This window comes from Xenopus laevis, chromosome 2L, assembly GCF_017654675.1.
Source record: "Xenopus laevis strain J_2021 chromosome 2L, Xenopus_laevis_v10.1, whole genome shotgun sequence".
Classification (NCBI taxonomy): domain Eukaryota; kingdom Metazoa; phylum Chordata; class Amphibia; order Anura; family Pipidae; genus Xenopus; species Xenopus laevis.
Genome location: NC_054373.1, coordinates 122,500,628 through 122,514,279, shown reverse-complemented (window position 1 = coordinate 122,514,279; position 13,652 = coordinate 122,500,628). Strand labels below are relative to the sequence as shown.

The 13,652-nt window shown below is 37.3% G+C and overlaps 1 protein-coding gene across 1 annotated transcript in view; it reads left to right on the top strand.

Moving 5' to 3' along the window:
- Positions 1-10,114: 10,114 nt before the first annotated feature.
- The window catches only part of myo16.L (myosin XVI L homeolog), a 156,092-nt gene continuing 152,554 nt past the window's right edge, over positions 10,115-13,652 (top strand). The window contains exon 1 of the mRNA XM_041582398.1: positions 10,115-10,441. Coding sequence (XP_041438332.1) covers positions 10,414-10,441 — 28 coding nt within the window. The 5' untranslated portion in view covers positions 10,115-10,413. The remainder of the gene's footprint in view (positions 10,442-13,652) is intronic.

Genomic DNA, 13,652 nt, shown 5'->3' with positions numbered 1-13,652 from the left:
TTGGGGGTGAAACAGAACAACATGTGATTATTGTAATTCGTATTATTTATATATGACATATTGCAAAGCCCTTAACGGGCTCTTATAGGTGTGGTAGAGCACGATGTCAGGCCTGTAATGTGATGAATCCGTCAAAATCTTTTGTTTCTAGGAATAATTCACATAAACATGGCATTAGATTTTATGCCAACTGTGGAACGAAAGATGTGGTGTACCTGGCCACCTGTGTTTGCGGTTTGCAGTACGTAGGTAAAACGATTAGACCAGTTCGGAAACGCATTTCTGAGCATTTGAATGGAGTAACTAAGGGTGACAAGAGTTCGGCTATAGCCAAACATTTGATAGAACAACATGGAGGTAGGAGATGTGTATCGTTTCAGGTTATTGATAGAGTCATTCTGGGGACCAGAAAAGGAGATATAGAGAAAGGTCTTCTGAAGAAAGAAGCCTATTGGATTTTTTCTCTTGATACGGTGACACCTAGAGGTCTTAATAGAGAATGGGAACTTAATTGTTTTATAGATTAGACATTTCATATCCCTTATTCCCCCTCTTCTTCCTCTCTTTTTTATTATATGCTTCTTTTTCGTTCACATTAGTTTTATGTTTCGTCCCCCTTTTCTGTCTATTTTTGCTATTCCTTTTTGTTTATTTCCTGTTCATTTCTTGTTTATTTCTTTTTTTGTTCTCTTTTTTCTTCTTTTTTGTTCATTTTTGTTTATTTTGTTTACCTTGTTTATATTTATTTATATTTTTATTTATTTTTATTTTCATTTTGTTCCCCTTTTTCTTCTTGTTTTTTCTCTTCGCTTATTCATTCATATCGACATTGCATTGATATTATTCTCTTTGAGTGCTCTAGACTGTTCTGTTCTATATTTATAAATAACCCTATTTTTGATATTTGATTATACATATTTATACATAATAATACTTATTTGATAATTTATTTATATGATATATTTCTATATATATGGGTAAATTTCACTATATATATATAATCTGAGATTTATGCAATTTGTGACTATCATGCTTTTAACTAGATTGATACTCATCATCTGGTGTTTTTACTTATTGAATTAATGAATATGCATAAGTATGTCATCAGCAGGGGGCGCTGTTGGCTTCTGATGAAGTGACCTAGCAGTCACGAAACGCGTAGAGCCTTGCACTCCCCTGCCTTGCACTTTTGGATTTTGTGATTTTAACGAGTTTCAATAAAGGATTATATTTTATACAGTCACTTTCATATGTCTATCCAAAGGAGTTCACCAACGTGTGCGCACTTACTCTTGAATCTGATATATATCCACGTGGCCAGAGTGGAGTGTTTGGGAACCTGGATAGCATGCTCACCTGACCTCAATTGGGACTCCGTTCGTGTACTATTCAGAGCTGCAAAGCCCTTAACACTTTCACTGCTGGCCAGTTCGTTCACTTTTATTGTCAGAACATTTTAGTGATCTTTCACCTTTCCTGGAGGGGACTTAAGGTTTACCCAGAAAATCGATATTCAATATCATTTTTAAGAACAACCTAAACTTTCAAAATATGCTAGTGGGTTTACCCTAAAAAACAATATATTTTTGGAAAGAACAGATTCAAAATAAGTATAGTAAATATGCCTTTCTATGTTTAAACTACTCAGCCACAATGCTTTTCTAAAATTACCATTTTTTTAATAACATTTCTGACATTCCATTAGGTATCAAGACAAATCACCCTAAATATGATGTCTAATATGCATAGGTTTACCTAAGTATGTGGCCTCAAGGGGCCCCAAAAGGAAGACACCCTATATAATCATCTATATGATCATTCCAGCTACTGCAGAAGCAACACATTTACTGCATTTTACGTGGGGCATACTACAATAAAGTGTGGTAACCCCAGAAAGTCATATATTTTTGGAAAGTACAAATTCTCTCGAATCCAAAATGGGTAAATACGTCTTTCTACTCCAAAGTACCAAACCACAAAGCCTTCATAAAGCTGGCAATTTTGATGATATTTCAGAAATTCTCCTCAAAGCTTCTACATTGCAGTATCCTATCTGCAGTATACATTGTGACTACTTACATGCTTACATTAACACTCATTCAAAAATACATCTCCAGTTTTATGTGTGATCAAAGCTGCAAAAAAGTACAGTGAAACCCAAGAAAACCATATGTTTTTGGAAAGTGCACATTCTGAAAAATCTAACAAGGGTAAAGAAGGCTTTCTACACCAAACTACCAAACTGCAAATCCTTCCTAAACTTAGTGGCTTTTATGACATTTCTGAAAATTGCCTAAAAATGTTGCAGTTTGTCGCATTAATCTCGCACAATGTTTAATGTTTCACCATAAATATGGTCTACTGAACAGTTTGATGTACAATATGCTTAGATTTATCAAAGTATTTGGTATTTGTGGACCCCAAATCAAAATAGTGTATATAAATTTTCTTGCCTTCCAACTTTGCCTTTTTTTGACTGCACATTATGTGCCACAAGACCCCCTAACTGTATAAAGACCCCCAGAAAACCATATATTTTACTCTCCATTGATTGGGAAAAATAAACCATTATTGATGGCCCATTTTATCTTAGCTAATTATAATGAAAAAAGTTATTCAAACATATTCAAAGCATAGGATGTTTTGAAAAGAACAGAAATGTTACAGTTCGCTTAAAATGTGCCATTAATCCTTTCTAAGTGGCTAATTAAATGAGATAGAAAAGTACCTTAAGAGCCAAATAATGACGAGATGCCGACAGTTCGGCTTGACAAATTGTGTCTTTAACTGATCACCTTGTCTCCCAGAGCATGAGAAAGTGCTTTTAATCATCAGAACAATTCGGATGACTTTTTACAGTCTGAAGTCTTGAAGTAAACACAGACAAGGTGATTTTTAGTTGGTACAAAGATACAATAGTACAAGTAGGAGAAATGTGGAAATATGAGGATGCTGCTTTTAAAAGCTTAAAAGTGGTCACAATTTCATATTAGTTAGGGTAGGGCAGAGAGAGTATTTTACCTGGGACCCCATTATCAAAAGGCCCTTGGAAGCACAGAAAGAAGATGGAAAAAAGTACAGATATTCTGTAACAGTTTGCAATACTTTTAGTGCAGTACAGTCACAGATGTATTGTACTTTCTGGGGGAAGAGTTAGAAGGAAAAAATGTACATTCCCCAGAATTTTCAAGATAACTGCATCCAGGCTGAAAAAGCAGTACTATTTTTCAGTTTTGATTGCATGGATAATAATTTGCATGGACTAACTTCAGTGAAAGTTTGTGGGACCCTTGGTCGAAAGTGATTTGAAAGTCCGAACTGGATGAATATTATCCCAGGCACATCAAGCATCACTAAAAATGACTGCAGAGAAATTTGATCACACTGCAGTATCTCAGATTTGAAAACTACGACTAGTACCAGTGAATTGTTGCCGAAATTTCTCGAATTAATTCTTTTGAGGCAAAATGGGGAAATGCTCAGTGAATTCATGTCTGGCTAATTTATTAGCCCATCACTACTTTCAGTTGCTGATAAAATTCATGGTGATAAATGAGACATAATTCTGATGCAATGCTCATGTTACGTAGGACAATTAGAAGCTGTTTCACTTTATTATCAAATACAGTGGCTTGTCCAATATTTCATTGCCAAATCAAAGATGTTAATATGAAACTGGCTGTTCATTTGCTATTATAACAGCTTTTGCTGTTCTAGCAAGGCTTCCTAATAGCATCTTGTACACTCTACAAGCAAAGGGGCAAATTCACTAACCTCCGGAAATTCGCGGGCTTCGCTCACATTGGCACACTTCGCCAGGTGAAAATTCGCCAGGACAACGCTAATTCATTAAATGCGAAGTTACGTCCAGGGCGCCAAATGATGGCAAAGTTTTGCTATTGTTAATTCGGCAAGCAAAGCGAAGTTGCACTAGCGTTGGCTAATTTGCATACGGCGGGAAGTTAAATTTCAATGGACGTAGATGTTGCTGCAAATACATTACATTACACAAGTCCAGGGAATCTTAATAAAAGAAAATAGGGCTGTTATATTGCCCTACACATGTGCCCAGTGTATAGTTTATGTGCCATATGTTAGGAAATGTAGGGGGGAAGCTGGATACCCTAAAAAAAATTTATGATCTTTTGTAGCCTATCACCCTGAAAAACTGAAAAGTCGCCAGCGTTTTTTGGGATTAAGGGTAAGGCCACACTTTGCGTTTTGGGGAGATTTGGTTGCCTGGAGACTAATTGCCTTGAATTTGCAGTGACCAATCTCCCCAAACTCCTTCCCTCACGCTGCGCAGGCTAAAAATGAAGAAACACCGGCGCTAATCACACACGGCAATTCGTTTTCCGAAGTCACCCAAAGTTTTCTTGCGAGGCAACTTCGCACGACTGTGGAAAATGAACCGCCACATGTGATTAGCGCCGGCTTTTTCATTTTAGCCGGCACAGAGTGAGGGAAGGCGTTTGGGGAGATTGGTCGCCGCAAAGACGAGGTGATTACTTGCCAGGTGACCAAATCTCCCCAAAACGCCCAGTGTGGCCTAAACCTTAGAAAAATTTTCAACTATTTTTTGAGGAAGTCCCATCTACTCTATTGCACTTCACCTGGTCTGAGGTGGCGAAGGCAAATCTAGTGCAAGAGGTAACATTCATTAAAATCCACATCTTAGTGAATTTGTGAAGTAATGCTCTTTCGTCAGATCGAAACTTCGCCTGGTGTAAGAGTATGAAGTAGGGCTAGAGTCTATCTCCTTCGCTAGTGAAGTTATGCCAGCAACCGTTAGTAAACTGACGAAGTACCGAAATGACGTCACGCCGGCGAATTTTCGCCAGCTGAAGTCACTTCGCCCTTTAGTAAATTTGCCTCAAAGAGTGAATGAAGTGGTAAGGTGACTGCTCTAGTGATGGGCGAATTTATTCGCCAGGCGCCAATTCGCGGTGAATTTGCGCGTTTCGCCGCCAGCGAATAAATTTGCGAAAAAAAAATTCCGAAAAAAAACGGCCGCTGGCGCAGTTTCGCAAATTCGCAAATTCGCCCATCACTAGACTGCTCCAATAATCAACATGAACAAAATATACTCAGACTAAGCTAACAAAAATATATGTGCTGCCTACCCCTGTGGTATCATAGAAAAGTGCAGTTTAACATTTTAGAGAGTCTACTGGCATGTGAACTTACTATAGTAAATGCATTAAAAACATTGGTGCAATTAAGTGTCAATTACAGGACATTAGTAATCATGTCTGGGTTGGTATGAACTGGTTAACTCCTGCAATCTAATCTGGCCCTACTTTCTGTTGGGTACAGTGTGCGCTACCTGGCCTCATGCTGATTTTTATAAAACAAATTATAAACCAAAAAACTACTTCATACTGGGTTTTTATAAGAACATCAGGCAATATCATACAACTTCACTTAACAATGAATGACATATAGAAAGAAATGCCTCTCTATTTTGCCCCCAGTTTGGCTATAGTTAAAACACCACAGGGGTATATAAAGAGGTTCATACACGGGCTGATAAAAGCAGCTGAAAATCCCAGCATTGGCTCGCTGATTGATATTCTGAGAGAATACAAGTGGTGTTATTGTTATATTTTGTAGTGGTTTTGAATCCTTGCCTTTTCCTTTCCCCTTTTTTAAAACAATATTGCTTTACACAGTGCTACACACAGCTTTAAGCAAAAAGTGTACCCTTCATTTTAAAATATATGTATCCCTTTCAAATGTCAGTGACAGATTTGCCTGGCAAACAGAAGCAGGTTCATTCTGAGGCTAGATTTCCATTGCTGTTATTATTTTTTATTTCTTTCATATTATTTTGGCCCTTGATATTCCATCTGTCATTCACTGCCAGCTTGCTAGTCCCTAATCGATAACTAAATAATAGTTTACATTTCTTACCGGAGAATTGCAGAAATTATCAACTCAAAGTCAATTACCAAATAAATACGGATGGCCGAATTTGACACATTTCGTTTCGCCAAAAATTCGACGCCGGCGAAATGTCGCAGACGCCCATTAAAGTCTATGGGCGTCAAAATATTTTTTTTTGACGCACGTCTTTTTTTTTTGACGCACACCGCCATACAAGTCTATGGGCGTTATTTTTTCGGCGAAAAAATTCGCCCATCCCTACAAATAAAAAACGAAAGGCCTATTGCATTGTCTGTAGCATACTTAGCATACTAGATGACCATAAGGAGCCATACTTCTGTGAACTTTCTATGACAGAATTTGCCGCGAATTCGCCCATCGCTAAAAATGAGCAGTGGGACAGTGTATCAGATTCATTTTGTTGAGAAAAACTAATCTTCTAATTAATGTCTAGATTAGTGTATGGACCGAACAAAAGATCCGGTTTTTCTTGTAGAACTGAATTGTTTGATTTAAAGTTGAAGCCAAAATAAATATATAAATGTCAATCCTGTGACTGATATATATGGTTTCTGTAATTTTCCCTTTCTAAGAAATATGCTTGGGCCACCTGCAAAAGAAAAGGTTGAATTTCGAATTTAAAAAACTTCGAAATTCGAATCAAAAAGACCGACCGAAATTAAATCGAAGGTTTTTTTTGGCCAAATAGGTCCGTCTTCGACCAAATAGGTCCGTATTCTTACGAATCGAAGTAATAGCGCATTTGATCGAATTCGAATCAAAGTTTTTCCCAAAAGAAACATTGATTTCAAAGTCCACCAATTTTCTCCAGCGTTAGTCACTTCGCCCTTTAGTAAATTTGCCTCAAAGAGTGAAAGAAGTGATAAGGTGACAACATGAACAAAATGTACCCAGACTGAGCTAACAAAAATATATGTGCTGCCTACCCCTGTGGTGTCATAGAAAAGTGCAGTTTAACATTTTAGAGCGTCTACCAGCATGTGAACTTACTATAGTAAATGCATTGGTGCAATTAAGTGTCAATTACAGGGCATTAGTAATCATGTCATCATAGAAGGTTGGGAATCATACACTAGGCAGATAATTAACTGCGATTAAGATTTAATTTTTGTCCACACGACATGTTTCGGGCGTCAAAGGCCCTTTCTCAAGTAATCATGTAATCAAGTAAAACATAATTGCTTCCAACAGTTGTATGAATGCAGTAAACAATAGGGACGAATTTACCTTTAATCCCAGTGGATTACACCAGTTTTGAGGATGTGTAAAATAAGAGGGTGCATTTAAAGATAGTTTTCAACTATATTTTACACTGCTCAATATCTCAAATCTTGGTATTTGGGGCATTTTTATAAAAGTGTAAAATGTTCTACACCAAGAAATGGTGCCAGGCTTGTCTGCTCAACTATTATTTCCAACTGCCCCCCCCCAGCCCACACACACACATACATTTTGCACTGGTTGGTGGAAGCACTAGGTTTTGGTACTTCCCAGTGAGAAATTCCTAGATGTTCCTAGAACAGACAATCATAAAAAATGGATAATGTTTTTCCTGCTTTATGTTTTTGTGTGCACTATTTAATATGCACATGAAGGCATGAGACTGCTCTGAATGGATCATAGAAATAAGATCAAATGCGTGAAATCAATTGCAGACCTGCTGAGCGGTCACAAAGAGTGCTTTCACATTTGGTGCGATGTGTAAAACAAAAAAACCCACAACAGTCCATAAATCGCCAATATGAATGAATGCATGTTTTGGATGTTCAATTGATCAATATTCACTCTTTATCCTGCATTGCAATAAATAAATTATAATGTATATTTTGACAACACTATAAAAGAAATATAATATGTATTCTATACCTTTAGCTTTCTAGCATCATTCATATATAATCCATGTCAACAATTCCCCTATGGGAGAAAGCCAGAGGGACAGATTTACTAAAGGGAGAAAGAGGTAACGTTCAGTAAAATCCATATCTTAGTGAATTTGAAGAGTATCATCCATTCGCCAGAGCGAAAATTCGCCTGGCGATAGAGTGCAAATCACCACTAGCATCTATTGCCTTCGCTAGTGAAGTGACGCCTGAGCCTGTTAGTAAATCTGCAAAGTCCCTGAAAACTGTAACACTCTGCAAATTCACTAAGATGTGGATTTTACTGAATGTTAACTCTTTCGCCAGACTTGCCTTCGCCAGCTCAGACCAGGCGAAGTGCATTGGAGTGCATAGCTATTCCTCAGTCTTCTGTTACTTAAATTAGTGGAAAAAGTTTTTAAGTCCAAAGTTTCAGAGTGATAGCCTGCAAAAGTCCTTAAATTTTTTTTTGGGTAACCGTGTTTCATGTGTAGGGCATTATAACAACTCTATTTTCTTTATTAAAGGGATACTGTCATGGGAAAAACATTTTTTTTCAAAATGAATCTGTTAATAGTGCTGCTCCAGCAGAATTCTGCACTGAAATCCATTTCTCAAAAGAGCAAACAGATTTTTTTATATTCAATTTTGAAATCTAACATGGGGCTAGACATTTTGTCAATTTCCCAGCTGCCCAAGTCATGTGACTTGTGCCTGCACTTTAGGAGAGAAATGCATTCTGGCAGGCTGCTGTTTTCCCTTCTCAATGTAACTGAATGTGTCTCAGTGGGACATGGGTTTTTACTATTGAGTGTTGTTCTTAGATCTACCAGGCAGCTGTTATCTTGTGTTAGGGAGCTGCTATCTGGTTACCTTCCCATTGTTCTTTTGTTTGGCTGCTGTGGGGGAAAAGGGAGGGGGTGATATCACTCCAACTTGCAGTACAGCAGTAAAGAGTGATTGAAGTTTATCAGAGCACAAGTCACATGACTTGGGGCAGCTGGGAAATTGACAAAATGTCTAGCCCTATGTCAGATTTCAAAATTGAATATAAAAAAATCTGTTTGCTCTTTTGAGAAATGGATTTCAGTGGAGAATTCTGCTGGAGCAGCACTATTAACTGATTCATTTTGAAAAAAAAATTTTTTCCCATGACAGTATCCCTTTAAGGTTCCGTAGACTTGTATAATGTAATGTATTTGCTGCAACATGTATGCATCCATTAAACTTTTAATTTCCTCGTATACAAATTAGCCTGAGCGAAGACCACTATTGAAGTTGCGCTAGGCAGAATTGAACACTAGCACATCTTCGCTTTGATTTGTTCACATTGCCAAAGTAACAATAGCGAAAATCTGCCAGCGTTTAGCGCCCTGGACGCAACCTTGCATTTTAGTAAACTAGCGTTGTCTGAGCAAATTTTGGCCTGGCGAAGAGTTGCAATGGCTGCGAAGCTGTCGTTGGCAAATTTTCGCTGCTTAGTAAATTTACCCCAGAATATCTGTGCATTAAGACACTGGGGTATATTTATCAAAGAGTGAAATTAGAGATCACCACAGTCCTCTAGAGTGAAATACCGCCACTCTTCATTCATTTCTATGGGATTTGTAAATGAGTTTTAATCAAAGGGTGAAAGTGAAAGTTCACCATTTGATAAACACACCTTTAAAAATCCCATAGAAATGAATGGAGAGAGGAAGTATTTCACTCTAGAGGAATGTGGCGACCTCTAACTTCACTCTTTGATAAATATACCCCACTGTCTTTGGACAAACAAAAACATGTCTAATTGCTTGGAGATGATAGGAATAGAGGAAATGCATGTAGAAACAATTATCATGCTGTAAAGGCGGCCATCACTGTCACACATTTGCACATAATGTCTAATAACCAAGATGAAAATGGGAGGATAGAAACTTTAGCAGCCTATAGGTTTAAGACAATTTGGAAAGGGCATGTTAATAAAACACTTTTCATTATAAATGATCATTCTGACAAATGGATAAAGCCCCCCACACACATCGACACACACACACGCACAGAGAAAACAAATGGACAGAGAATATCCTAAACAGCTGCTAAAAATGGTCTTGACACAGAACAACTGGTGCCGGTTAAAATAATCTTGATTAAGAAGTCAGGAGTCAAGTCATTTTTGGCTAAAATATAAGGTCTACAGTTTAGATTCCACACGCCCCCTTTCCCTGCAACTTAATGCAATCAAGCAGCCAATCTTACTTTGCTTCCATCCGAACCCCATCGCTAAGCTATTAACAGACAAGACTGTGAACACCGCAGTGCTGCAGCAGAGGCAGCAGCAAAGCACCTCTGATCTGACAGAATGCACACCAGTTGTAGACATCTATTCCCAATGATGTAGGATTAAGGGCTGTGCATATTAAAATATACTACAGAAGCACGTGCAGTGACTATGGTTCAAGACACAGACGGCTCCGGTAACTTCAGCAAGAAGGTGAAAATGAATTGAAAGCCTCAGTATCCTGGCATGTAAACTGCACTAAATTATGCATGGCAAGGTGAACCGGATACCTGATAGAGGGATCTAAATAATGCACATTTATACACAAGAGTTCTAACAGAGGAGAATGCAGAACACTGTACCAAAGCTTCCTTTTGAGGTTAAAGAATGTCTCACTATCATTTTATCAAATGCTGTAAGTACCAAGTCTTTTCCTTTTTTTCAGTGAATGTTTTCGATTCTCAGCATCCCTTGTATTGTAATGGGAACTTGTTTAGCTTGAATGCTGGATTTTCAGGAGCAAGAGCTTTTTTTGTCTGTAACTGCAGTGTATGGAATATTTGTGCAATGCTAAAATGTGCTGCGCCTATCTACTCTAGTAAGGAACATGTGTGCATGGATGCTTGTCACTGAAATACATATCTGATTGTCGCCTCCAGCATTGCTTAACATACGTGCACGTTGGCAGCACACAAAACAGTGTAATCAATATAAATATATGTCTATACAGATATATATTCAGAAACAATAAAGCAAATGACTGAACAAATTATCTTTTAGGAATGTGATTAATATGTGACTCAGTTTGTCCTTATTTACTGATTTCAAGGTCATTCATAATAATCTCCCACTGCAAATGATCATTCAGGTAGATATTTGCTGAAAACAAAACCGAAGACTGGGGTGAATGATGTGAATAATGTGCAGAGCCCCTGCGGCTCACAGAATGGTGATACCTTTAGCTCTCCAATGCATCTTTTTTAATTTCATTTTAAAGTTTTCTTCTGATTGCATTAACATCTTGTAATTTTTGCATATGAACACAGTTTCAGTTATTTGTAAAAAGAGGGGAGAAAGGGGTATTGAAAATACATGACTAAAGGGTAGCAGACCACATTAATATGGGATAGATGTGATGGTAAAGCACATATTATGGCATGTATATAGTAGTAAGTGGCTGACTACATTATATTCAAGTGGGTAATCCAAGGCAAAAACCCATAATACCCCCAAGCACCGATACATCTGGGGAGGGTTGATTGTGGTCAGCACTTGGCCCCTTCTCCTCCTGGCACCCCACTACAGCAGTGGGGTCCACCCTCCCATGATTATACAACTAATAGCATTAATACTTGTATTCTGTATGTCTTGAACATCAGATCACATCACATAATATGATTTCACTAAAATACCTTAATTGTACTGCATGCAAAACATCTGTAGATCAGTTTGTACTTAAAATGAAAACGTAGGGCAATTTTGGTGGCTTATTGACTGTAAAACTTGAAGCAATACTAATAATTGTCACCTTATGCCAAGCTTTGGATCCTAAAATACCTATAGCTTGTATATTTAATTATAGCCTCCTATGAAGTGTGTGCTTACTACCCAGTATTGTGGTAGCAGGTGGATCACCTACTGTTGCTCAAATTGTGTTCTGTGCTTGGATCCTATTGTCCACTGCATTCTTCCATCTGCTCATAATAACATGTGCAGCAAAGAAGCTTTTACCTTCCAGACACCCATACAGAAAACACGCACTGCCTGCACAACCTATGGGTATTTTTGGCCAGCAATTCAGCCTTGCTTTAGAAAATTCAGGAAAAACAATGTATGCCTGTTAATTGAAGATCATTTTTGATCCGTTAATAGGGTTTTTTTACCTTAAAATAAACTTTTAGTAGGATGGCACAGTGATGTTCAAAAGATGCAATGGGTCTTAAATTTCTAATTATGTGCCTTTCATTTTAACGGTTGATTTTTACTATCATAAGGTTTGTTAAGGAATGAGTTAAACCAAAGGTGAATTTACTAATACATACTTTAATTCTAATCCAGTGGATTGGAACCTACAGTATTTCGTATTACGTGGTTGAGGCTCATAGGGTACAGGTTACATTTTCACCTACATGGTGCACACTATGGGACATATTTATTAACATTGGAGACAAACAGACCATGCAGGATAGTCAATCTGACATGCTATTTGGTGCAACCTAAACACAACCAGAAAAGCATGGCAGTAATTTACCTGCAATTTTAAGAGGTGCAACCACACACACTTTTTTTTATAAAAGCCTGCCTTAATATAACATTCTAATAATGTTTTCAGCATTTTTTTTGTAGTAGTTTGCTTTGCCTAAGGCCAATATCAAACAAGAAGCTTTTTTTTGTGTGTGATTTTCTCCCATGGGTTCTCTTGTATAGGAAATGCTCAGAAATGCAGACTTAAGCAGTTTTTCTTATTCCAGTAAAGTCATTGGGGTTGCAGGACATGATCAGGGCTGCCTTTTAGCCAACTGAAGTACATCAGCTAGAAGGTGCTCAGTTCAAGTGAAGAGAAGCTGTGGAAGGCAATCAACGGGAATTTCAATCCTGATTAAATGGATGGCTCAAAGGGATGCCATTTGACATTTCAATTTTTATATTTGCGGTTCTTAAGTATAAACATACATTTATCTGACAGCTTCATAGATACATGTGGTATTTTTCACCCTAGCCTATTTCATATGGCTAAAAGGTACCCAAACTCCTTCTGCAGCCCCACACTCAAAAACACTTTCAGCCTGAAAAGTTCCTTTGCTGCAGCTTTCAGCATTTCCCATTTGAGTTAACAGGGAATGATGGAGGTGTGCTATTGGCTGTCTATGTTTTACATACTTTACATACTGCTAAAATGAACACAAAACCCAATATACATCATAGTATAATTTTTTTTTACATAAGGAGTGGGTGAATGGATATTATTTTTTCTTATTTAAAATAGTAGTCATTGAATGACTTGGTGGGAAGTTAATTACAAAGTATTTTATGGAGTGGTGCTATATGTTTCTTGTTGTCCATGAAAATATATCAATTGCAAAGAGGGCATGCTGCCATGGCCACAAATAAGGCTGCAAGGTATATGACAGCAACACATGGCAAATCCATCCTTTTAAGCTTATATTAAACTATTGGTATGTTTTTTCCAGCCATGTGCATGTTATCATTTCTAGCTCTTTATTGTAAAAAAAAATCTTTCCTGAGTCCCTAGGTCAATCGCTACTTATTTTATTTATTAATGATAACGACAAATTGTTTGTAGGGATCTCGATATCATGAGTGTAAAGAAGGCCTTACAATGCTGAGGGTAAATTGTGCTTAAATAAAAAATTCATTAGCAAAGTTGTTCTTGAATATTTTATTACTTGTCGAGCAGAGAAAATAAAAGGAAATTCATACCTACACCTTTTTTATTATACCAGAAATCTTTTCTACCCTTCTAGTGAGTAAACTGAAAGTTTATCATCCTAATTAAAAGCTAAAGTTCGTTTTGGTTGATTGTTTCTTTTATTTTCAACAGGGATTCAACTCAAAATGTAGGGTAAGGCTGAGTTATTGAACTATCATTTAATAACAATATTTTC